Source organism: Malania oleifera, chromosome 6 (genome assembly GCF_029873635.1).
Source record: "Malania oleifera isolate guangnan ecotype guangnan chromosome 6, ASM2987363v1, whole genome shotgun sequence".
NCBI lineage: Eukaryota > Viridiplantae > Streptophyta > Magnoliopsida > Santalales > Ximeniaceae > Malania > Malania oleifera.
In genome coordinates, this window is record NC_080422.1 from 107761905 (window position 1) to 107781051 (window position 19147).

Here is a 19147-nt window from a genome sequence, read left to right on the forward strand (position 1 = left end):
TGACAAAGAAGGAAAATTGTTTTTGGAGGGAATTGGGCTACGGCGATCTCTTCCTATAAAAGGAGTGCTTTCCCTCCATTGTGTGTACACAGAGAGTGAGAGTGAGTGAAGACACAACAAGTTTGAGTGCACTGTGAGTGTGTACTAAAGTGAGCAAGTTGAGTGTGTTGTAATCCTCCTCCTCCTTCACTATACACCCATATATATATATATAGTGAAGTTACTCCTCTCCCGTGGATGTAGGCTAAATTGGCCGAACCACATAAATCTTGTGTGTTATTTGTGTGTGTGTTATTTGATCTTAGGCTGGATTCATATCCCAACACTAATAATGTATATATATTATTGGGGTCATTACATTGGGGTGCATAGTTCTATGATTTCTCAGGCAAATGAAAGTATAGCTTGGTACCGATCTTAGTGATGAGGACCGGTATGAAAGGACAATTTCTTATGAGTTTTTAGGTTAGTTTCAAATTAAGAGGAAAGAAAATTGCAAGATTTCTCTATACGATGGGTATGTAAGAATTGAATCAAATCAAATTCATCCCTTGATTTCTTCATGTTCTTCATTCAAATTTCTACCTCTTTCCATTTTTGAACCATCGTGTTCTGCAAATCGAATGTGATAGTGTTTATTTCTAGGAGAAGTGCAAACTTCAATAAGAAAAAAAAAAGAAAAAAGAATGCCCCCTTAAAAATTCACTTGCTTAAATGTTTACATGATGAACACCTGAATCTGTACATTTTGTTACCATAGAAATGTTCTCCAACTCACATGATAAACAACCCTCTTTACAAAGAAAATCAAGACTAAACTTTGGCCCTCGATCTGACTTACACAATAAATAAACCTCTTTACAAAGAAAATGAAGACTAAGCTTTGACATAACTATGTTACAGATTATGATGAGCCTGCAGTAATGTGCACAAACCAGTGGATTTGCATATAGGACATTGATTTTTGCATCTGAGCCACTGTATAATACAAGCAGTGTGGAAGGCATGACCACAGTCTAGTGTTCCAAGCTCATCCTCTTCCACATAATCCTCCTGTCATGCATTAATACCAATACAACTTGTAAGTTCAATTCCATTGTTCAAAACCCTTCAGCAAGAAATTGCGTCGATGGAAAATACCTGACAGACGGCGCAGGATTCTTTCTCAGCATTCTCTTCTGCAAACAAAAAGTATTTACTGTGTTTTAGAGATTTTGTGACTGCCTCTTCGGTCAATCCTGTGCTGACATACCCGATTCGATCTTCCAAAGCCAATAGCTCCTAGTAAAGGCCGAGGTACAAAGACATGAACACACATATATAATTAAGGATGAATATATCAAAGAAAGTAGGGATAGGATAGTGTGACATTACCTCATAAGACATGTTATCCACATCGAGCCGCATCCCTCGATAATGATCGTATCTTTCGGTAAGCTGGACCATTAAGGATTGGCTATTGAATGGAATGTTGTGTTCCTGCTGTTAGAGGCAACTTGTCAGCAAACAGGAATAGATAGAAAATAATAGCTATGAATGATTGTTACCCAAACTGGGACACAACAATTTTGCTGCCCCAATTTAGTTTCTGATACATGAAGCCAAGCATGAGTAGGAAATTGGATAGAGGGGAAGAAATGAGAACCTCAGACACAACCCGGAAGTTCACTCCATTGTCAGCCTGTGAAATCAGTACCGAAAGCGATCCTTCTAACAAGTTGTTGAGTATCCTTAGCATATAGAGTATAGTTTCCTCATGTTGATGCATCATGAGACTGATGTCATCCTCATTCTGCGCTCGGTTTTCATCCGAGTTAGTAAGAGCTCGGATTCGATGGTGTGGGGAACCTGCTGTAGTCCTAGGAGCAGATCCGGTTGTGAGCACCGTAGAGGGCAAGGCATGTGGTAGCCCACGGTGAGCCTGAGACTGGGGTAAATGGCGACGAAGAATACGACTGACGGGTGGTCTTGGGCAAGCTCCACGATTAGACAGATTTTCGATACCGACACAAATGCTTCTAATCTGCTCAATCACACATGATAATGTTATGTCTGAACTTTCATGAATGCCCCTTGTCATGCTACCTCGTGAAAGTGGATGAGGGGGTCTGGGTATGATTAGGCTTGGTGATGATTGGATGGTAGCAGGGGCACATACTTGGTTCGACCTTCGTGCAACCAAAATGCTCCGGGATGGTGGCAGGGAGACCGAGTGGCAGTCTTCCTCCTCTGTGGATTGACTGGTTGGTTCTGAAGTATGATCCATTAGCTAAGAGGAACATTTCTGCAACACATCCATAATCACTTAGTATTTAAAAAAAAAAAAAAAGATTCTAATTGCTCCTAGAGTGGTTCTTTGATTGTTTCTTTTGGGCTAAACCGAGTTGTCCTCGGAGCTAATTAACAGTTGTAAATCAATAAAATGAAGCAATTTTTGGGTAAGAAATGAAACTATTGATTTGAAAAATGAAATGCTTCCCACAAAAATATAAAAGATAAACACAAAGACAGAAACAGAAAACAATTACCCACTCTGCACATCTACCAATCTTACCTTTCTTTTGTAATTCAAAGTATGATATCTCAATGCCAACCCATAAAAGCTTGTGCTGCTACAAATCATTAACTTGTTTAATTGTTTTAGAGAACAAATGCAAATTAAAAATCAAGGCATTCATCATTGATCATCTCAAAATACAAAAACAAAAACCAAGAACAATCAAGCTCAACTAGCCAAAAAAAAAAACAGAACAAATAATAAAACAACCAAAGCAGAAACACCCAAGCATGCATATTTCTTGTTTGAAACCAAATTGGTCTAAAATTTTTTTCAGAGAAATGAAGAGAAGAGGGAGACTTACGACATTGGTTGGCTCGATCAGCTCGATGAGGGAAGAAATGGAGAGGAAGTTTGATGCATGATTGAGAGAGACGAAGAGAATGGGAAGTGCCAGAGATATTGTTTTTGAAGGGGAAGGGGTGGGGGTGGAGTGTGGGTGTGGCCTGGCGGTTATGGTGGCGCGGTATTTGCTAGCTGCTACCCTTTTTTTAACTAACCGTTGGGAACTGTTGGTTCTGATGGGTTTAAACTTACTGGGCCGGGCTTCGTGATTGGGCCGGCACGTATAGTGAGGCAACCGATGACTCCATTTGGGCTTCTCTGCTCTGGTGAATCCAGGCCCTGACTTGGGCCCAGAATATCCCAAAAGGCTAAAAGGCCAAGAAATTGAGTGTCCGTGAAAAGTAGTTTTTATTCTTATTTAATTTTTTTTTTAAAAAATACTAAAAAGTTAGTTAGCTTTTATTTCTTACAGAATTTGTATAAAAATGAAAATTTTTAAAAATAATTTTTGATACACTTTACTTGTGGAAATAATTTTACTTCTAATTTTTTTTTATTTTTTAAATAATTATAAAAATAAAGCATTTTTCAAATTTATTTTATGTAGAAAATTTGAAAAATATTTTTTCATTCTTTTAAGGATTTCTAACTCTTACGCAAGTATGGGAGCATAGAATTCGGGTCTTGGACTTTTATTTATGTGCATTCAGTGTAAAATTTCTTCTAAATTCATATAAATTCAAATTAAAGTCCCAAAATTTTAAATATTACTTTTTATAAATTTTGAAAAATTACAAAATAAATTGTGCTTTTTGTGATCGCTTTGAAATCTATAAATAAAAAAATAAAAAATATTTTACGCATTTAAACAAATTTTTTTTCTACCTTTTTAATACAACCCTCAAAAAACTAATATAAGTATATTTTTTATAATTCTTTGAAAGCTAAAAATTAAAAAATAAAAATTATAAAAATGCTAGCATATTTGTTAATTTTTCAAGAAATATTTGTCATTTTAAAGTTTTGAAATAATTACAAAAAAGATATCTTGGTTTTTAATTTATAAAACCATATACGAGCTCAGAAATAAAAAATAATAGTAATTTTTTTAAAAATTTTCTCATGCAAATTTTAAAAATTAAAAAAGAGTGTTATCATTTTTGTAAGTATTGTAAAATTTTAAAAATAAAATTATTTTCTACAATTGCATAGTGCAATTTTTTTTTCTTCAAAATTTTAATGTAAATTTGGAGAAATGGTGGGTGGGGTCCGTCGACGGCTGCCACCAAACGGGGGTGATCCGGAGGCGATTGGTGGTTCGACGGCGATGGCTGTCGGGTAGGGGTGACGGCGTGACGCCGTCCAAATCAACATTCCCGACGAAAAGTCTCGTCGCCGTGGCAAGCTCCGACAGGCGGGCTCACGTCCACGTGACAACGTACCCCATGTGACTATGTGAGGGTTTTAAGTTTTATCACAATCTAATTGCTGGTGCATTCACACAACTACCTCCAACATTTTCCCTGTTCCTTTGAACATTCAACCTGATTAAATTTTTTTTAAAAAAATTTATTTAAATTTTGATTCTAACAATGTCCTCTCAGTTTCTTCGAGCACTCATTAAGAATTCATTTTTCATTTCTCCATTTAAATTTTCGTTCTAACTCTTTAGTTAATTACGTGTAGATGCATATAAAATATAAAAATACTTAACAATATGAGCTCGTGATTATTACAGCTCAATTGGCAAGATCCTACTGGTGATGCAATGTGGGTCCCACAAAAATCTTGACGGTTGGGTCTGCACCGTTACAAGTTTGTGTTGCATAGCATGCTTGTACATAGCATAATCGTTTTACATGCTTAAGAAGGGATGCCTCGATAGTCGATGCAAGTAGTGCAATGGTAGAGTTTTCGTCAAATATGAGACGTGAGAACGGTAGCTTCTTACAAAAATGTAAGGTACGCCTTTGTATTATAGATTCATTATCGTTTGCTTTTTTTTTTTTTTTTGAATTCCGCATATACGAGACCTTTGTGCACCAAGCTCTTTCTGATTCTAACAATGTCTTCCCAGTTTCTTTGAACACTCATTAAGAATTCATTTTTAATTTTTCCATTTAAATTTTTGTTAGGAACTTGTGGGCAACCAGAAAGATGTGACACGAGAAATTTAACGTGGTTCGGTCAATATCGACCTACGTCCACGGAGCACACACCACAAATTCACTATTCACTGGAAAATTACAATTCTCACTCTCTCTCTCTCTCTCTCTCTCTTCCTCCTCTCTCTCTTCTCTGCTCTCTAAGCTTCTCACTTGTGTATATATCACATTCTTCAGCTCTCTATTTATAGGGCTGATATTTATCACAACTAATACATTAAATTACAAATTTGAAAGTTTCATCCATCAAGATAAAATCAAAATAAATGGAGACATAAATGATCATGTTTTTCAACAATCTCCCACTTGGAGACGAAGATGCCTCCTCAACCAGTATTATGAATAAATGATATGCTCAAAATATATGTCTTCAGGTATGAAGACCAATTGAAGTTGAACATAACTTCAGTTTCTCTGTAGTCACTACCTTCCTATCTGCTCGATTCCTGCAGACTAATCTGATAGCTGTCAGCTTCACAACTGGTGCAAAGATGCCGGTGTAGTCAATCCTTTCCTTCTGTTCGAAGCCTTTGACTACCAACCGAGACTTGTACCTTCTGGAGTCGTCATGCTCCTTTTTGATTATATACACCCACTTGTTGTGAAGGCCTTTGGGCAACTTAGCTACTTTTCACGTTCTGTTGGTGGTGAGGGACTTTATCTCATCCTTCATCATAAGCTCCCACTTGCTCGTATCTATCACCTGACATGCTTCAACATAGTATTTGGACTCTCCTCCATCTGTAGGAAGTAAGTAATCAATATACCTTCTGTTTGGTACATGAGACCGAGTATATCTCCTAAGCTCCGGAGCTGGAGTAGGAGGCGGTGGTGCGACGATTTGCTCCACTGGTTCCTCTACCTGATGATTCTCAGCATTCTGCTGTTGTGTCCCGACACATTCTGAGTGGACTAGTTATAATCTCTTCTTCTTTGGGGCATGGGTGTCTATTTGGAAACTGACCCTCTTTTGTTTCCCGACTATACAATCCTCACACATGTCAATCTGTACTGACTGTAGACCACTCAATTTTCCCTTTGAGTGCATCATCTTGAGTCCTTTCCCGCTCATGTGACCAAGTCGTTGGTGCCAGATGTTGCTGTCGTCATTTCTTACAGCAACTGAAATAGACATGGAGGCATTGAAGGTTAGAAAAAGTGTTCCGCTTTTCTTACTTCATGCAATCTTTTGTACACCCTTTGAAACTTTCCATTCATCGTCAATGAATTTCGTCATGTATCCCTCATTTGCCAGCTGACTAATTGAGATCAAATTCTTTCTCAGGTCTGGAATATATTTGACATCTTTCAGCTTCTATACTGACCCGTTTATATTGATCTTCACTTTCCCCTTACCGGCAATGTCACAAGGTTGATCATTGCCCAGATGTACTTTACCGAAATTACCTGATGTATACTCCTCCAGGCAATCTCTGCTGCAAGTGGCATGATATGAGGCTCTGGAGTCTAAGACCTAAGACTCCTACTTGCTCTCTAAAGAGAAGATCAACAACTTATCATTTTCGGAAGCAATATTTGTTTCTTTTTTTGCCCTCGTCTCATTTTCTTTCTTTTGACTTCTGCACTGGTTCTTGTAATGACCAGTTTTTCCACAATTCCAGTACTCAATAACTTTTGTGCTCTAGGAACCTATGTCCTGAGTACCTCTGGGATTTATGGATTTAGACTGCCTGGGCCTAGATCTACCATGGTTGTTTGATCGTCCATGCCTGTTTCCTCTGCCTCGACTCTCCATATTCAACCTCGACTCTCCATATTCAAGGCTGAACTCGAAGTGGAGTCATGGTTTGACTGTATTCTGATTTCCTCCGTTAAAATCATGCTGACAACCTCATCGTATACGAGCTTCGATTTTCCTGCGGAGCTACTGATGGCAGTAACAACTGCATCCCAACTTTCGGGCAATTGACAGAGAATCAATAGGGCCCGAATCTCATTATCAAACATTATCCCGACTGAGGCGAGTTAATCCGAAAACTCGTTGAAATTATTCAAATGCCTGCTGAAACTTTCACCTGTAGACATGCTCATCGTAAATAGTCTTTTCATGAGATGTACCTTGTTTGTGGCTGAAGGCTGCTCGTACATATTAGAGAACACATCCATCAGAGACTTGGTGAATGATATATGCTTAATATTGAACGCCACAGATCTCGACAACGTCATTATGATGGCTCTGAGAGCTTTTTCGATCAAGCAACTACCACTTGTCCTCGTTCATGGATGCTGGCTTACCCTTTAATGGTAAGTGCAATTCATTCCCAAACAAATAATCTTCTATATGCATCTACCAGAAACTGAAATTTTTGTCATTGAACATTTCGATTTTTTAGCTCTTCTCATTTTATATCTCGATTCTCTAATCTAGAGATGGAATTAGCTCAAATGGATAGGGCGGTTGGATCCGAAACGATCAAAAACATTAGAAATGGTTCAAGTCGCTAAAAAAAAGGGACCCAAAATGACTCCGAAAAGCTCAGTAAAAGTTACAGGTCAAACATGGTCAACTGGTCAACGCTGACGTGGCACTTGGCTGATGTGGCACCTGATGATGTGGTAGTGCTGGCGTGCCAGTGGGGTCCATCTGTTGACGTGGCAGTAGGGTCCACCTGCTGACGTGGTACCCCACTAATGTACACCTGATGACGTGGCGCTGAGCCGGCGGGTCGGGTCCAAATCGGGACTGGTTCTCGGGTTGACCCGGTTTGAGGGTGTCTCCGGGTTAGGTCGGGTTTTTTCTTGGGTAGGGTTGAGGTTGTTCGAGCAAGGAAGAAGCGTGCAACGCGTGCAGCGCGTGGCAAAGCGTCTTGCTCCGACAAGGCGCGTGAGCGCGCGTGAGCCTTTGTCTGGACTCTATTCGAGCTCCGGTTTGCACAGTTCTCTTTGTCTCAGTGAGCTGAATGTGATGGTAGCCTCAAAACTCAATTTCGAGCCACTTGATAGAGCTCTGATTTTGGGATCACTTCTGATCTAGCTTTCCTACTCCAATCGGGCTCTGATATCACTTATTAGGAACCTGTGAGCAACCAAAAAGATGTGACACTAGAAATTTAACGTGGTTTGGTCAATATCGAGCCACATCCACGGAGCACACACCACAAATTCACTATTCGCCGAAAAATTACAATTCTCACTCTCTCTCTCCCTCTCTTCTTCCTCTCTTTCTCCTTTTTGCTCTCTGAGCTTCTCACTTGTATACATATCACATTCCTCAGCTCTCTATTTATAGGACTGATATTTAAATCATAATTAATACATTAAATTACGAATTTGGGAGTTTCATCCATCAAGATAAAATCAAAATAAATGGAGAGATAAATGGCAGCGTTTCCAACTCAGCTCCAGCTCCTGTCTGTCTCCTGGCTCCAGCTACAACAATTTTGATTCAAACTCTTTAATTATATGTAGATGCATATATAACAGAAAAATACTTAATAATACAAGCTTGTGATTATTGCAACCCAGTTGGCAGTATCTTACTTGGTGATGCTATGTGGGTCCCACCCAAATCCTCTTAGTTGGGCTCACATCATTACAACTTTTTGTGTTGCATAGCACGATTGCACATAGCATGGTTGTCTTAATTTGAAAGTCTACATATATTAGTTAATCATGGGAAGAAAGATTCTCAAAATATAATGTTAGGGTTCTTGTATTACTTTTTCATGATGCTTGACCAGTTTTACATTCTCAAAATATAATGTTGTTTTTTGTTTGGTTGGAGGCCATGTTTGGTTGTTTATAGTATAAGTTATAATCCATTTCTCATTCTTTACTTTTTTTTTTCAAGTCTTTCAAAATATAAATATGTGACTCTTATTAATTTGAAAGTCTAAAAAAATATTCATTAACCATGGGAAGATCGATTCTCAAAACATTACAAGAAAGAGTGTTTGCCCATTCATGGTAAGGTTTTCATATATACACGCATGATTAATTGATTGGATTGCATATCATATATGTGTGAATAGATGAAGACAAGAAGGGGAAAGTTTTTCCACGCACACAACTAATTATCAAAGAAAATACTGAAGAATGCAGACCCGTGATGACACAGACCCATGTGGCAGATGTCACTACAAAAAAAGGGATTTTTAGTTACGAAATTATTAGTAATGAAGCTAATAGTATAACTTTTAGTGACGATTTTTAAAACTTTTACTAATAGTATCACTTTTAGAGACTATTTGTAAATCTGTCACAAATACTATGACTTTTAGGGACGATTTTCAGCTGAGAAAATGTGTCAGTTATAGTGACGGCCTTAGGCTCTTAGTGATGGAATGAAATCGTCTCTAATAGTTAGTTGTCACCGCCGTTTTAGTTACTAATATGAGACCGTGAGTAAGTCATCATTAATAAGTATTAGTGAGAGTTTTCTAGTATTAGTGACGATTTAAAACCGTCACCAAAGTCCTTACTTTTTTTTGTAGTGAGTTGTAGCAAATGAAAATTTTCTCCTTTTTTTTAATTAATTAATTAATTGTAGCGCTACATTAGTTGTATACGAATGATTTTAAAAATTGCTAGACGGATGTGAAAATATTAACATTGAATTAACGAAAAAAAATTATTTTTGAGTTGTAATTTTCATTTTTCATTTTCTTCTTTAGTTGTTCCTAAAACATCCTTCTTCTTTACAAAATTAAAATCAAAATCAAAATCTCCACTATGAATACATTGGTAAATTTATATTTCTTAATAAATTATATATCTATAACTCTCCCATTATCCCTGTAACTCCCTCCTCATTTCTTTAAAAAATAATAAATTTAAGACTAGAAACGTGTATGTGTACATAACTAACTAATTATATCTTAAAATAATATCTAAACTAGTCATTTTTTTAGCTCACTCCGGCTATACTATAATGCGTTGGCCTGTGCAAAACAAATTTACGTGCTTCGTTTATATACTTAAGTTTTTGCAGTAAAACAGATAAAATAGCCCAACCAAGCTTGCTTAGGTGGTACGAGTGAACTTGTGACTTTGGTGACCCCAAGGTCACGGGTTCGATTCCCCACTTGAATGAATACAATGGTAAATTATCAGGGGTGCGTCAATGGACGAGTGGCAATATTTCACCCTCGTGGGTTTGGTGTCGTGTCAGGGGGATCTAAAAGGACTCGTCGGTGGCTGGAATTCCCACATCATAAAAAATAACTTAAAATAAAATAAAACAAATAAAATATCTCATTTAGAATAGCTTTACGTTAATTAATTTATACTAATATTTTATCATGTTATGCGACAAATAATAAAGATTTTCTTAATTAATTATTTGTGTCTATATATAAAGCAAAACCCTAATTTTTTTTCCCCCTTAGCTCTCCATTTATAAGGCTGATATTTAAATCACAATTAATACATTAAATTACGAATTTGGGAGTTTCATCCATCAAGATAAAATTAAAATAAATGGAGAGATAAATGGCCGCGTTTCCAACGCAGCTCTAGCTCCTGTCTATCTCCTGGCTCCAGCTACAACAATTTTGATTCTAACTCTTTAATTATATGTAGATGCATATATAACAGAAAAATACTTAATAATATGAGCTTGTGATTATTGCGACCCAGTTGGCAGTATCTTACTTGGTGATGCAATGTGGGTCCCACCCAAATCCTTTTAGTTGGGCTCACATCATTACAACTTTTTGTGTTGCATAGCACGATTGTACATAGCATGGTTGTCTTAATTTGAAAGTCTACATATATTAGTTAATCATGGGAAGAACGATTCTCAAAATATAATGTTAGGGTTTTCATATTACTTTTTCATGATGCTTGACCAGTTTTACATTCTCAAAATATAATGTTGTTTTTTGTTTGATTGGAGGCCATGTTTGGTTGTTTATAGTATAAGTTATAATCCATTTCTCATTCTTTACTTCTTTTTTTCAAGTCTTTCAAAATTTGAATATGTGACTCTTATTAATTTGAAAGTCTAAACAAATATTCATTAACCATGGGAAGACCGATTCTCAAAACATTACAAGAAAGAGTGTTTGCCTATTCATGGTAAGGTTTTCATATATACACGCATGATTAATTGATTGGATTGCATATCGTATATGTGTGAATAGATGAAGACAAGAAGGGGAAAGTTTTTCCACGCACACAACTAATTATCAAAGAAAATACTGAAGAATGCAGACCCGTGATGACACAAACCCATGTGACAGATGTCACTACAAAAAAAGGGATTTTTAGTTATGAAATTATTAGTAACGGAGCTAATAGTATAACTTTTAGTGACGGTTTTCAAAACTTTTACTAATAGTATCACTTTTAGAGACTATTTGCAAATCTGTCACAAATACTATGACTTTTAGGGACGATTTTCAACCGAGAAAATGTGTCAGTTATAGTGACGGTCTTAGGCTTTTAGTAACGGAATGAAACCGTCACTAATAGTTAGTTGTCACCGCCGTTTTAGTTACCAATATGAGACCGTGACTAAGTCATCATTAATAAGTATTATTGAGAGTTTTCTAGTATTAGTGACGATTTGAAACTGTCACTAAAGGCCTTGTTTTTTTGTAGTGTGTTGTAGCAAATGAAAATTTTCTTCCTTTTTTCTTAATTAATTAATTAATTGTTGCGCTAGATTAGTTGTATGCGAATGATTTTAAAAATTGCTAGACGAATGTGAAAATATTAACATTGAATTAATGATAAAAGAATATTTTTGAGTTGTAATTTTCATTCTTCATTTTCTTCTTTCGTTGTTCCTAAAACATCCTTCTTCTTTTACAAAATTAAAATCAAAATCAAGTTCTCCACTACGAATACATTGGTAAATTTATATTTCTTAATGCTAAGAATTTCAACAATCAGAAAGAAGAGAAGAAGAACTGAATTATCTTTCTCTGTATTGAATAAGCAACAAATACAATTAAGAGAATACAGTTGAGACAACAGAGAAAATTGAATCTGACTTTAGAGAGAAAATCATACTTAATACAAAATAGAATTGTCACTTATATAATATATCTGAAGAGCATAACTAACTATATCTAGCTAAATCAGTTATCAGTTAAAATATTACTCGAGTCTTCTTTATCTCCTTTCTTTGCCTTGAGTTTTTCTTCCTTAAATTTTAATTCCAAGTTGTCAATTTGAGATGCTATACTCCAACACTTAATAAATTATATACTATAACTCTCCCATTATCCCTGCAACTCGCTCCTCATTTCTTTAGAAAATAATAAATTTAAGACTAGAAACGTGAATGTGTACATAACTAACTAATTATATTTCAAAATAATATCTGAAAACAAACTAGTCATTTTTTTAGCTCACTCGGGCTATACTATAATGTGTTGGTGCAAAACAAATTTACGTGCTTTGTTTATATACTTAACTTTTTGCAATAAAACAAATAAAATAGCCCAGTCGGGCTTGCTCAGGTGGTACAGGTGAACTTGTGATTTTGGTGACCCCAAAGTCACGGGTTCGATTCCTCACTTGAATGAATACAACGGTAAATTATCAAAAGTGCGTCAATGGGCGAGTGACAATATTTCACCCTTGTGGGTTTGGTGCCGTGCTGGGGGGATCCAAAAGGACTCGTCGGTGGCTGGAGTTCCCCCATTATAAAAAATAACATAAAATAAAATAAAACAAATAAAATATCTCATCTAGAATAGCTTTACGTTAATTAATTCATACTAATATTTTATCATGTTATGCGACAAATAATAAAGATTTTCTTAATTAATTATTTGTGTCTATATATAAAGCAAAACCCTATTTTTTTTTTAATTGTTCATTCAAGGCCCACTCTCCTAAATACCCATACTTCTACTTCCCCAATAGTGACTTCTTCCTCCTCTTCTTCTTCATTATGGTTTCTGCCCAACACAGCATTTACTAATACATGAAATGTTCCTTTTCATGCTGCAACCTTGTCCAAACTGCAATTAATTTTTTTCAGAAATTCATTTCACATGCCCCCATGCAGTGCCTCTCATCCTCTATTTATAATTAATGTCAATATGTATGTTGTCCCACTGGGTCACCCCAGTTGAAACTAGAATCAGGCAAAGCGTTTTCATTGTTTTTGTTTTTCTCCTTTGTTTTTTTATTTTTTTGTTTCATGTGTTTGGTCTGTTGCAAGATTCAATTTATCAGTCTACAGCTCCATTAATTACTCCATGCTTACACCACTAAATTGTCTCTTAGGGTTTGTTTGTTTCATATACTATTTACTAAGAGAGGTAAAGCTTGATTAATCTTTTACTTTCGACGCGATTAAAGTATGATTGTGATTAGATAGGTGAAGGAGAGGGGAAAGGACTTCCTTAATCCATTTACATGGGTTAAATCGAGCTGGCAGATCGTCCGAAAACCTAAAAAAAATTAAGAAGAAATTTGCTTATGTTTCCGTTGATTATTTTGTCCTTAGTTTAGTCTAATAAAATTTTAAATTGGGAAAAAAATACAACCTTACGCTGTGTTTGGGAGCATGAAATTTGGTCCTTAAAATTAAATTTGTATGGATCTGAACAAATTTCAATATAAAATAAGGAGAAGTGCTAGCAATAGAGCGAAGAGAAAAGAAAAGAAAAGAGCCCTCAAGGGCATGATGCAGTGAAAAGCATTAGGGCATTCAAGTGTGAGTATCGGGGGTTCAATTCTTGGTTGATGCATGCTCCCAGTCTCTGGGTGAGAGATCCTCGATGAAGTGTCCTGGGCTTTGAGTTGGCCAAACGTCTAACCTTGGTGTGACTAAGTTGTGGCCACATTCGGTCTTTACCTGAGCAACAAGACCTGGGGGAGGTAGACGCTGCTCTGGGGTTTGGTGTCGCATCAAGGGGTCCAAAGGGCTTGTCCGTGGATGAAATTTCTCGTATATAAAAAAAAAAAAAAAAATAGCAAAGAGAAGAGAAAAGAAAAGAATAGAAAGAACAAAATTAATAAATACTATATATGATTTTACAATTTAATTTCCTAATGGTTGCATGCACATACCTCTTCCACAATTTTTTATTATTTTATTTTTAGTAATTTCCTTTACTTAGTCTTTAAGGTTTTTTCCGATCAAGATTTTCATTTGAAAAATGGAAATATACAAAAAATAAGAAGAAAATTTATTTTTTGTTAATTTTTTTATCTAAAAATCAAATACTATTAAAAATAAAAAAATATTTTAAGCCCGCAAAATTTGTGGGCAGCTATTTCTAGCCTTGCCTGGCAGCTGCTACTGGCCGGCTATCCTTTCCAACACTTCTTTTCCTTTCTTTTCTTTTCTTTTCTTTTCTTTCTTCACACTTTTCTCAATTTAATTTTTATGTTCTTTCATTTTGTAAGTTGGCTATGATGTGTACGTGTTTTATACATTATAAATTATTTTAAAATAGAAATAGAAAATACTAAGTCACGGAACTAATTATCATTGATGGCTTCCGTGAGAAACCTGCATGCATGTGGTAAGCATGATTACCTTATTTATTTATTTATTTTTAATAATTCGGGGATTCCAGACACCCTCGCATCACTTTTGATACTACGATGCGGCACCAAATTCGGAAGATGAAAGTCGTTTATCCATTGACGCACCCCTGATATTTATATCTACATACATATAAATATATATGTTTATATATTTAATAGGTACAAAGTAGGTTCGAATATTATTTGAAACAATTGAGTATAATGACAAACACTTGAGTACGAAATAAAGAAAGTTGACGATGGAATCAAGAAATCTAAAAATTGTTAAAAAAAAAAAAAACTAGCATAAAACATGGAAAACTTGTAAAAGACTATAAGACGTACAACTTATTGTATTTTATATAATGTATAGATGGATTACATATAAGAGAAGGAGAAAGAGACATTGATAAAGTTGTCGCGATGTCCCGAGAGCGAGGGTGCCCCAAGGAGGCGAAATAAAAAATGATTTATAATTTTTGAAAAAAATTGAAAGTTGGAGTCGTCATTAACCTTTTGAAGTGTGATTATAACACGTGATTACCACTCAATTAAGGGTAGGATCGGTCTGCGTTACCATGATCAAGATCGAGAGTTCGGTTATGTAAGAGTAAGATACTGACATTCCTTAGACGCACGTTCTATGAACGATAACTAATTAATTGAAGATTATCCCAAATTAAATTTAATAGTATTTTATTTTACTCCCTTTGAACAATTACAAAATACTAAAATATGTGCACATACATAGGCCATACAAATACTCACATGATATATTTAATACAAGTAATCCCTCATAATTAAAGCACATAAGGCTTAAAAAGCCCATACCCCTTTTTTGAAAACATAGAGACAAAAATTGAAAAAATATTTTATAAAAATAACTCTAAGATTTAGTTCAAAAATCTATAGAATTTTTCTAGATATTAAATAATATTTTCCAAGTTTTTCTAGGAGAGTTTGGGAACTATTTTCTATTTTGTCGATGAAAAGTGTGCAAAAACAATTTTTTGACCCCAAAAATATTTTTCAAAATTGTTCTATGATTTTTGTTTGGGTGATTTTTCCATATTTTTCCTGAATTTTCAAATAAAAAATATAATAAGAAAATAACTAGGAAATTAGATATATCGGTTCAAACCGGTTTAGCAAGGGTCAAACGGTCAATGGGAGACTGGTCCGGGTCAAAGGCCAGGCCACGTGGCTTATCCGAGTGAGGACGTGTGGCGCAATAATATATATATACGGTTACTTAAGTTTGTAAGGGGTGACGTCTAGCTGACATTCAAAGGCCACACATCGGCCAACAAGTGGGGCAATGGGAAGTGACCCGGATTGTCAACGTGTCAAGATTTTGATCGTTGCAAAGAAACATAGATTGGACGGTTTTGAGAAAGTCGTGTAATGCTCAACATGTGTGGAATTCGTTGTGCCACGTGTCACACTCTTGTGGCCCCGAAGCCAAACACATAAAAGGCTAAAATTTTATTTTATTTTGCTCTCTCTCTCTCTCTCTCTCTCTCTCTCTCTCTCTCTCTCTCTCTCTCTCCCTTTGAACGATCTGAACCCTAGTTCAAATTTCCTTTATCTGAAACCTATCCTTTTGTCTCTTTTTTTTCTTGTTCGATCTGAAACCACAGTTCAAATCTCCCATATTCTTCTCGGATCTCTCTATGCTTTGATCTACTAAAATCACCCTTTCTATTACTCTCTAACCCCACTTCGAGCGATCCGAAACCCTAAGGTTCAGATCCTTCACATTCCTTCTTGATCTCCTATAGCCTTTTGTCCCATCATCTCTTTTCAGATGATTTCAGACCCCTTGAATCCCCTTTCTGTTCTTTCTCTCGGTTCTCGAACAGTTGCAGCTCCAGCTTCATTCGCTTTTTCAATGGCAAACTGTGTGGCATCCGATAGTGTTCCAGTGGTGAGGTTCGGTGCAAGGCTCAAGGGAGGTTTATTTAGCTCTCGAAGGTGATACCAAAAAGATAAGTATTTCCTCCCTTATTTAATCTTTTGTTCTTGTGTGTGTGATTGCTTACTGGATCTACTATTGTGTGTTCGTGTTCGAGCGATTCTAGGGTTTCCTAGTTTGAAGGTTAGGGTTCAGGGATGAAGTAACTCGTCCGAATTCTAACTCGGTGAGTTGCAATGGGGTTGACTCGTACGGGTTTGTGTGGACTCAATCAGGCTCGAGTAGACCTGGTGGGCTTGACACGTGTCGGGTCTGGTTTTTAAAAAAATGGGCTTGAGTTCCAAAACAGGTTTGGGCTTTGGGTTATTTAAAATGGTGGGTCTGAGTTTTAAAATAGGTTTGGGCCTTAGGTTATTTTAAAATGGCGAGCCTAGTTTCAAAACAAGTTTGGGCCTCAGGTTATTTAAAATGGTGGGCTTGAGTTTTAAAATAGGTCTCGGCCTCGGGTTTTTTTGAAATGGTGGGCCTGAGTATAAAAAAACAGGTTTGGGCCTTTAGTTTAAAACATGGCGGGCCTAGTTTTTTTTAAAAAAAAAGGTTTTGGGCCTAGGGTTCTATTTAAAATGGCGGGCCTGGTTTCTAAATAGGTTTGCAAATTGGTTTTTTTAAAAAAAAAGTTTGGGCTCAATTCATTATATGAGGGGATGGGCTTTGGGTTTTTAAAATGGGCCTCTGTTGACAAAAGAATTGGTGGGCTTGGTTTTAAAACATGCATGGGCCTTGGGAGGTTTTAAAACAGGTTGGGTTAAAAAAATGTTCGGGCCTCAAGGGAGTTTAAAATAAACGGGCTTGGGAGGTTTTAAAACTGGTTTGGGCCTCGGTTTAAAATGGTTTTGGCTTAGTGAGTTAGGTCTAGGGCCTAGTCAGTGCTAGGTTTAATGATATCTGGTTTGGTTCAAGTTCGATCTTTGTGGGGTTTGGTTTGAAAGGGTTTGGTTCAGGTCACGGTTCAGTTTAGAAGGGCTAGTTTTGGGGTTTAGTCAAGGCTAGGTCAGGGCTCAGTTTAGAGGGATTGGTTCAGGGAATCAGGTTCATAGTTGAGGTTTGAGTCTAGGTTCCTGGCTCTCGATTGAGGTTCAAGTTCAGGTCTAGGGGTTCAAACCCAAGTTTGGACTCGAGTCAGAGTTCCTGCTTTCACAATCACACTTCACAATTCAATATTACATGCTTAGAATAAGCAAGGAAAAGCCAAAGTTACCTAAAATCTTCCACTCCTCCGGTTTTTTGGTCCTTCTTCTGTAGAGTGTCTATTTAGAGGTCTTTCTGGGGGCTTCTGAGTTGATTTCAAGGTTCTAAATGGGAGGGCACTACAGAGTGCCTACTCGAGGGATTGGCTCCAACTTCTGAGAGCCTCACAAGGTTGTTGTTGACTTTTTGGTCAGATCCCTATTTTGATTATGACAAACTTCAGTATCTCATTTGTGTGCTTTTAGTATTTGAGCATGTTTATGTTTAGTTAGCACAAATGATGATGTAATGTGGAAGCCGTAAGAGCACCTGAACGAGCATATCCTAGCGTATTCCATGGAATTGCAAAGGAGTCGTGCATGAAGATCGATTTATATTTCAAGTTGTATTTGTAATGCCCCGGACCCGCCACGTGGGGCTTGGAGTGTTATGAGACCAACACGCGTCTTTGATACCATTCACGCAGCGAAAATAATAAAATAACCTCAACAAAATATACCAGAGTTTTATATTTACACATGTAGTTCTATAATAATTACAACCTAATTCTTCATATTATAGAAACTTGAATAAAGTATATAAAACATAAAAACTAAAACATAACCATTCATGTACCACTCACAAAACTACCCCGCCCTAAGCTGTCTAAGCTCGATCACCTGGATAACCTGAAAATTTTAAGCCAACGACGGGGCGAGACACCTCTCAGTAAGGAAGAAATAATTTATAATAGTGTGTGACTGAAATGTTTAATATATAATTAAAGTATCCATATCACACGTACAAATTCCGATAGCAGCCAAAGTAACCCATTCATAATCACACCATGGTAGATTCCTCTATTATCCAAATCACATGTCCACATACTTGATTATTTAATTGTTAATTCCCGAGAATAGGGAAGTCTACCCACCATTACAAGTAGATTCCCTCTGCTTTAGTGCTAACACGAGGGCACTCACCTTTCCCAGTAAGCCCTCATGTTATGTATCTAAGTAAAGTTTTCGAGAATAGGGAAGGTCACCCGCCGATACAAGTGGCTTCTCTCTACTCTGGTATCCACAAATAATTACTAGAGTAATCGCCTTTCTCAACAAGCTCTCGGGTGGAGTAATCTACTTTACCATAAATACTTAATCAATTGAAGTCACATGCAGCCAACAATATTTGTTTACATAACTCTACACATATATGCATATCCAAATCAATCCACACAAGATAATCATACAGTCTTCAATCATACCCACACAGGGTCTACAACCACATAATATGTATTCATCCACACAGGACTCTAGCACACACATCATTCATGTCCACACAGAACTGACAACTACATATACATGTCCACACAGGATGGGTCCACACAGGACTAATCAAACCACAGAGGTACAAAACAAACACTCCGTTCATGGTAAATAGGTAAACAACCTCCTCATACCACTGCCAATGTTTACCACCCAATATAAACTCTCATATAACGACTTCCTCATACCATTGCCAACGTTATATGACGGTTATACC

General features: G+C 36.5%; 1 protein-coding gene across 2 annotated transcripts; it reads right to left on the reverse strand.

Moving 5' to 3' along the window:
• Nucleotides 1-679: 679 nt before the first annotated feature.
• Nucleotides 680-3022, reverse strand: LOC131157886 (probable E3 ubiquitin-protein ligase HIP1). 2 transcript variants are annotated; one of them, XM_058112323.1, is made up of 5 exons: nt 2862-3022; nt 1646-2284; nt 1375-1479; nt 1141-1281; nt 680-1053 (listed from the first exon to the last, which is right to left on the reverse strand). In XM_058112323.1, exons 2-5 carry the CDS (start codon nt 2264-2266, stop codon nt 898-900), a joined length of 1023 nt encoding a protein of 340 aa, XP_057968306.1. In that variant the 5' UTR covers nt 2267-2284; nt 2862-3022; the 3' UTR covers nt 680-897. The 2 variants fall into 2 exon arrangements, with proteins under 2 accessions (XP_057968306.1, XP_057968305.1); XM_058112322.1 differs by having other exon boundaries at nt 1375-1482.
• Nucleotides 3023-19147: the final 16125 nt, after the last annotated feature.

What these genes read in the sequence shown, in the direction of transcription:
- LOC131157886 (XM_058112322.1), bottom strand. Translation starts at nt 2,266, where the DNA reads ATGGATCATACTTCAGAACCAACCAGTCAATCCACAGAGGAGGAAGAC. An exon ending in TGGATAACATGTCTTATGAG is followed by an intron (nt 1,282 to 1,374) that starts GTAATGTCACAC and finishes GGCCTTTACTAG; the next exon opens with GAGCTATTGGCTTTGGAAGA. An exon ending in AATCCTGCGCCGTCTGTCAG is followed by an intron (nt 1,054 to 1,140) that starts GTATTTTCCATC and finishes AATGCATGACAG; the next exon opens with GAGGATTATGTGGAAGAGGA.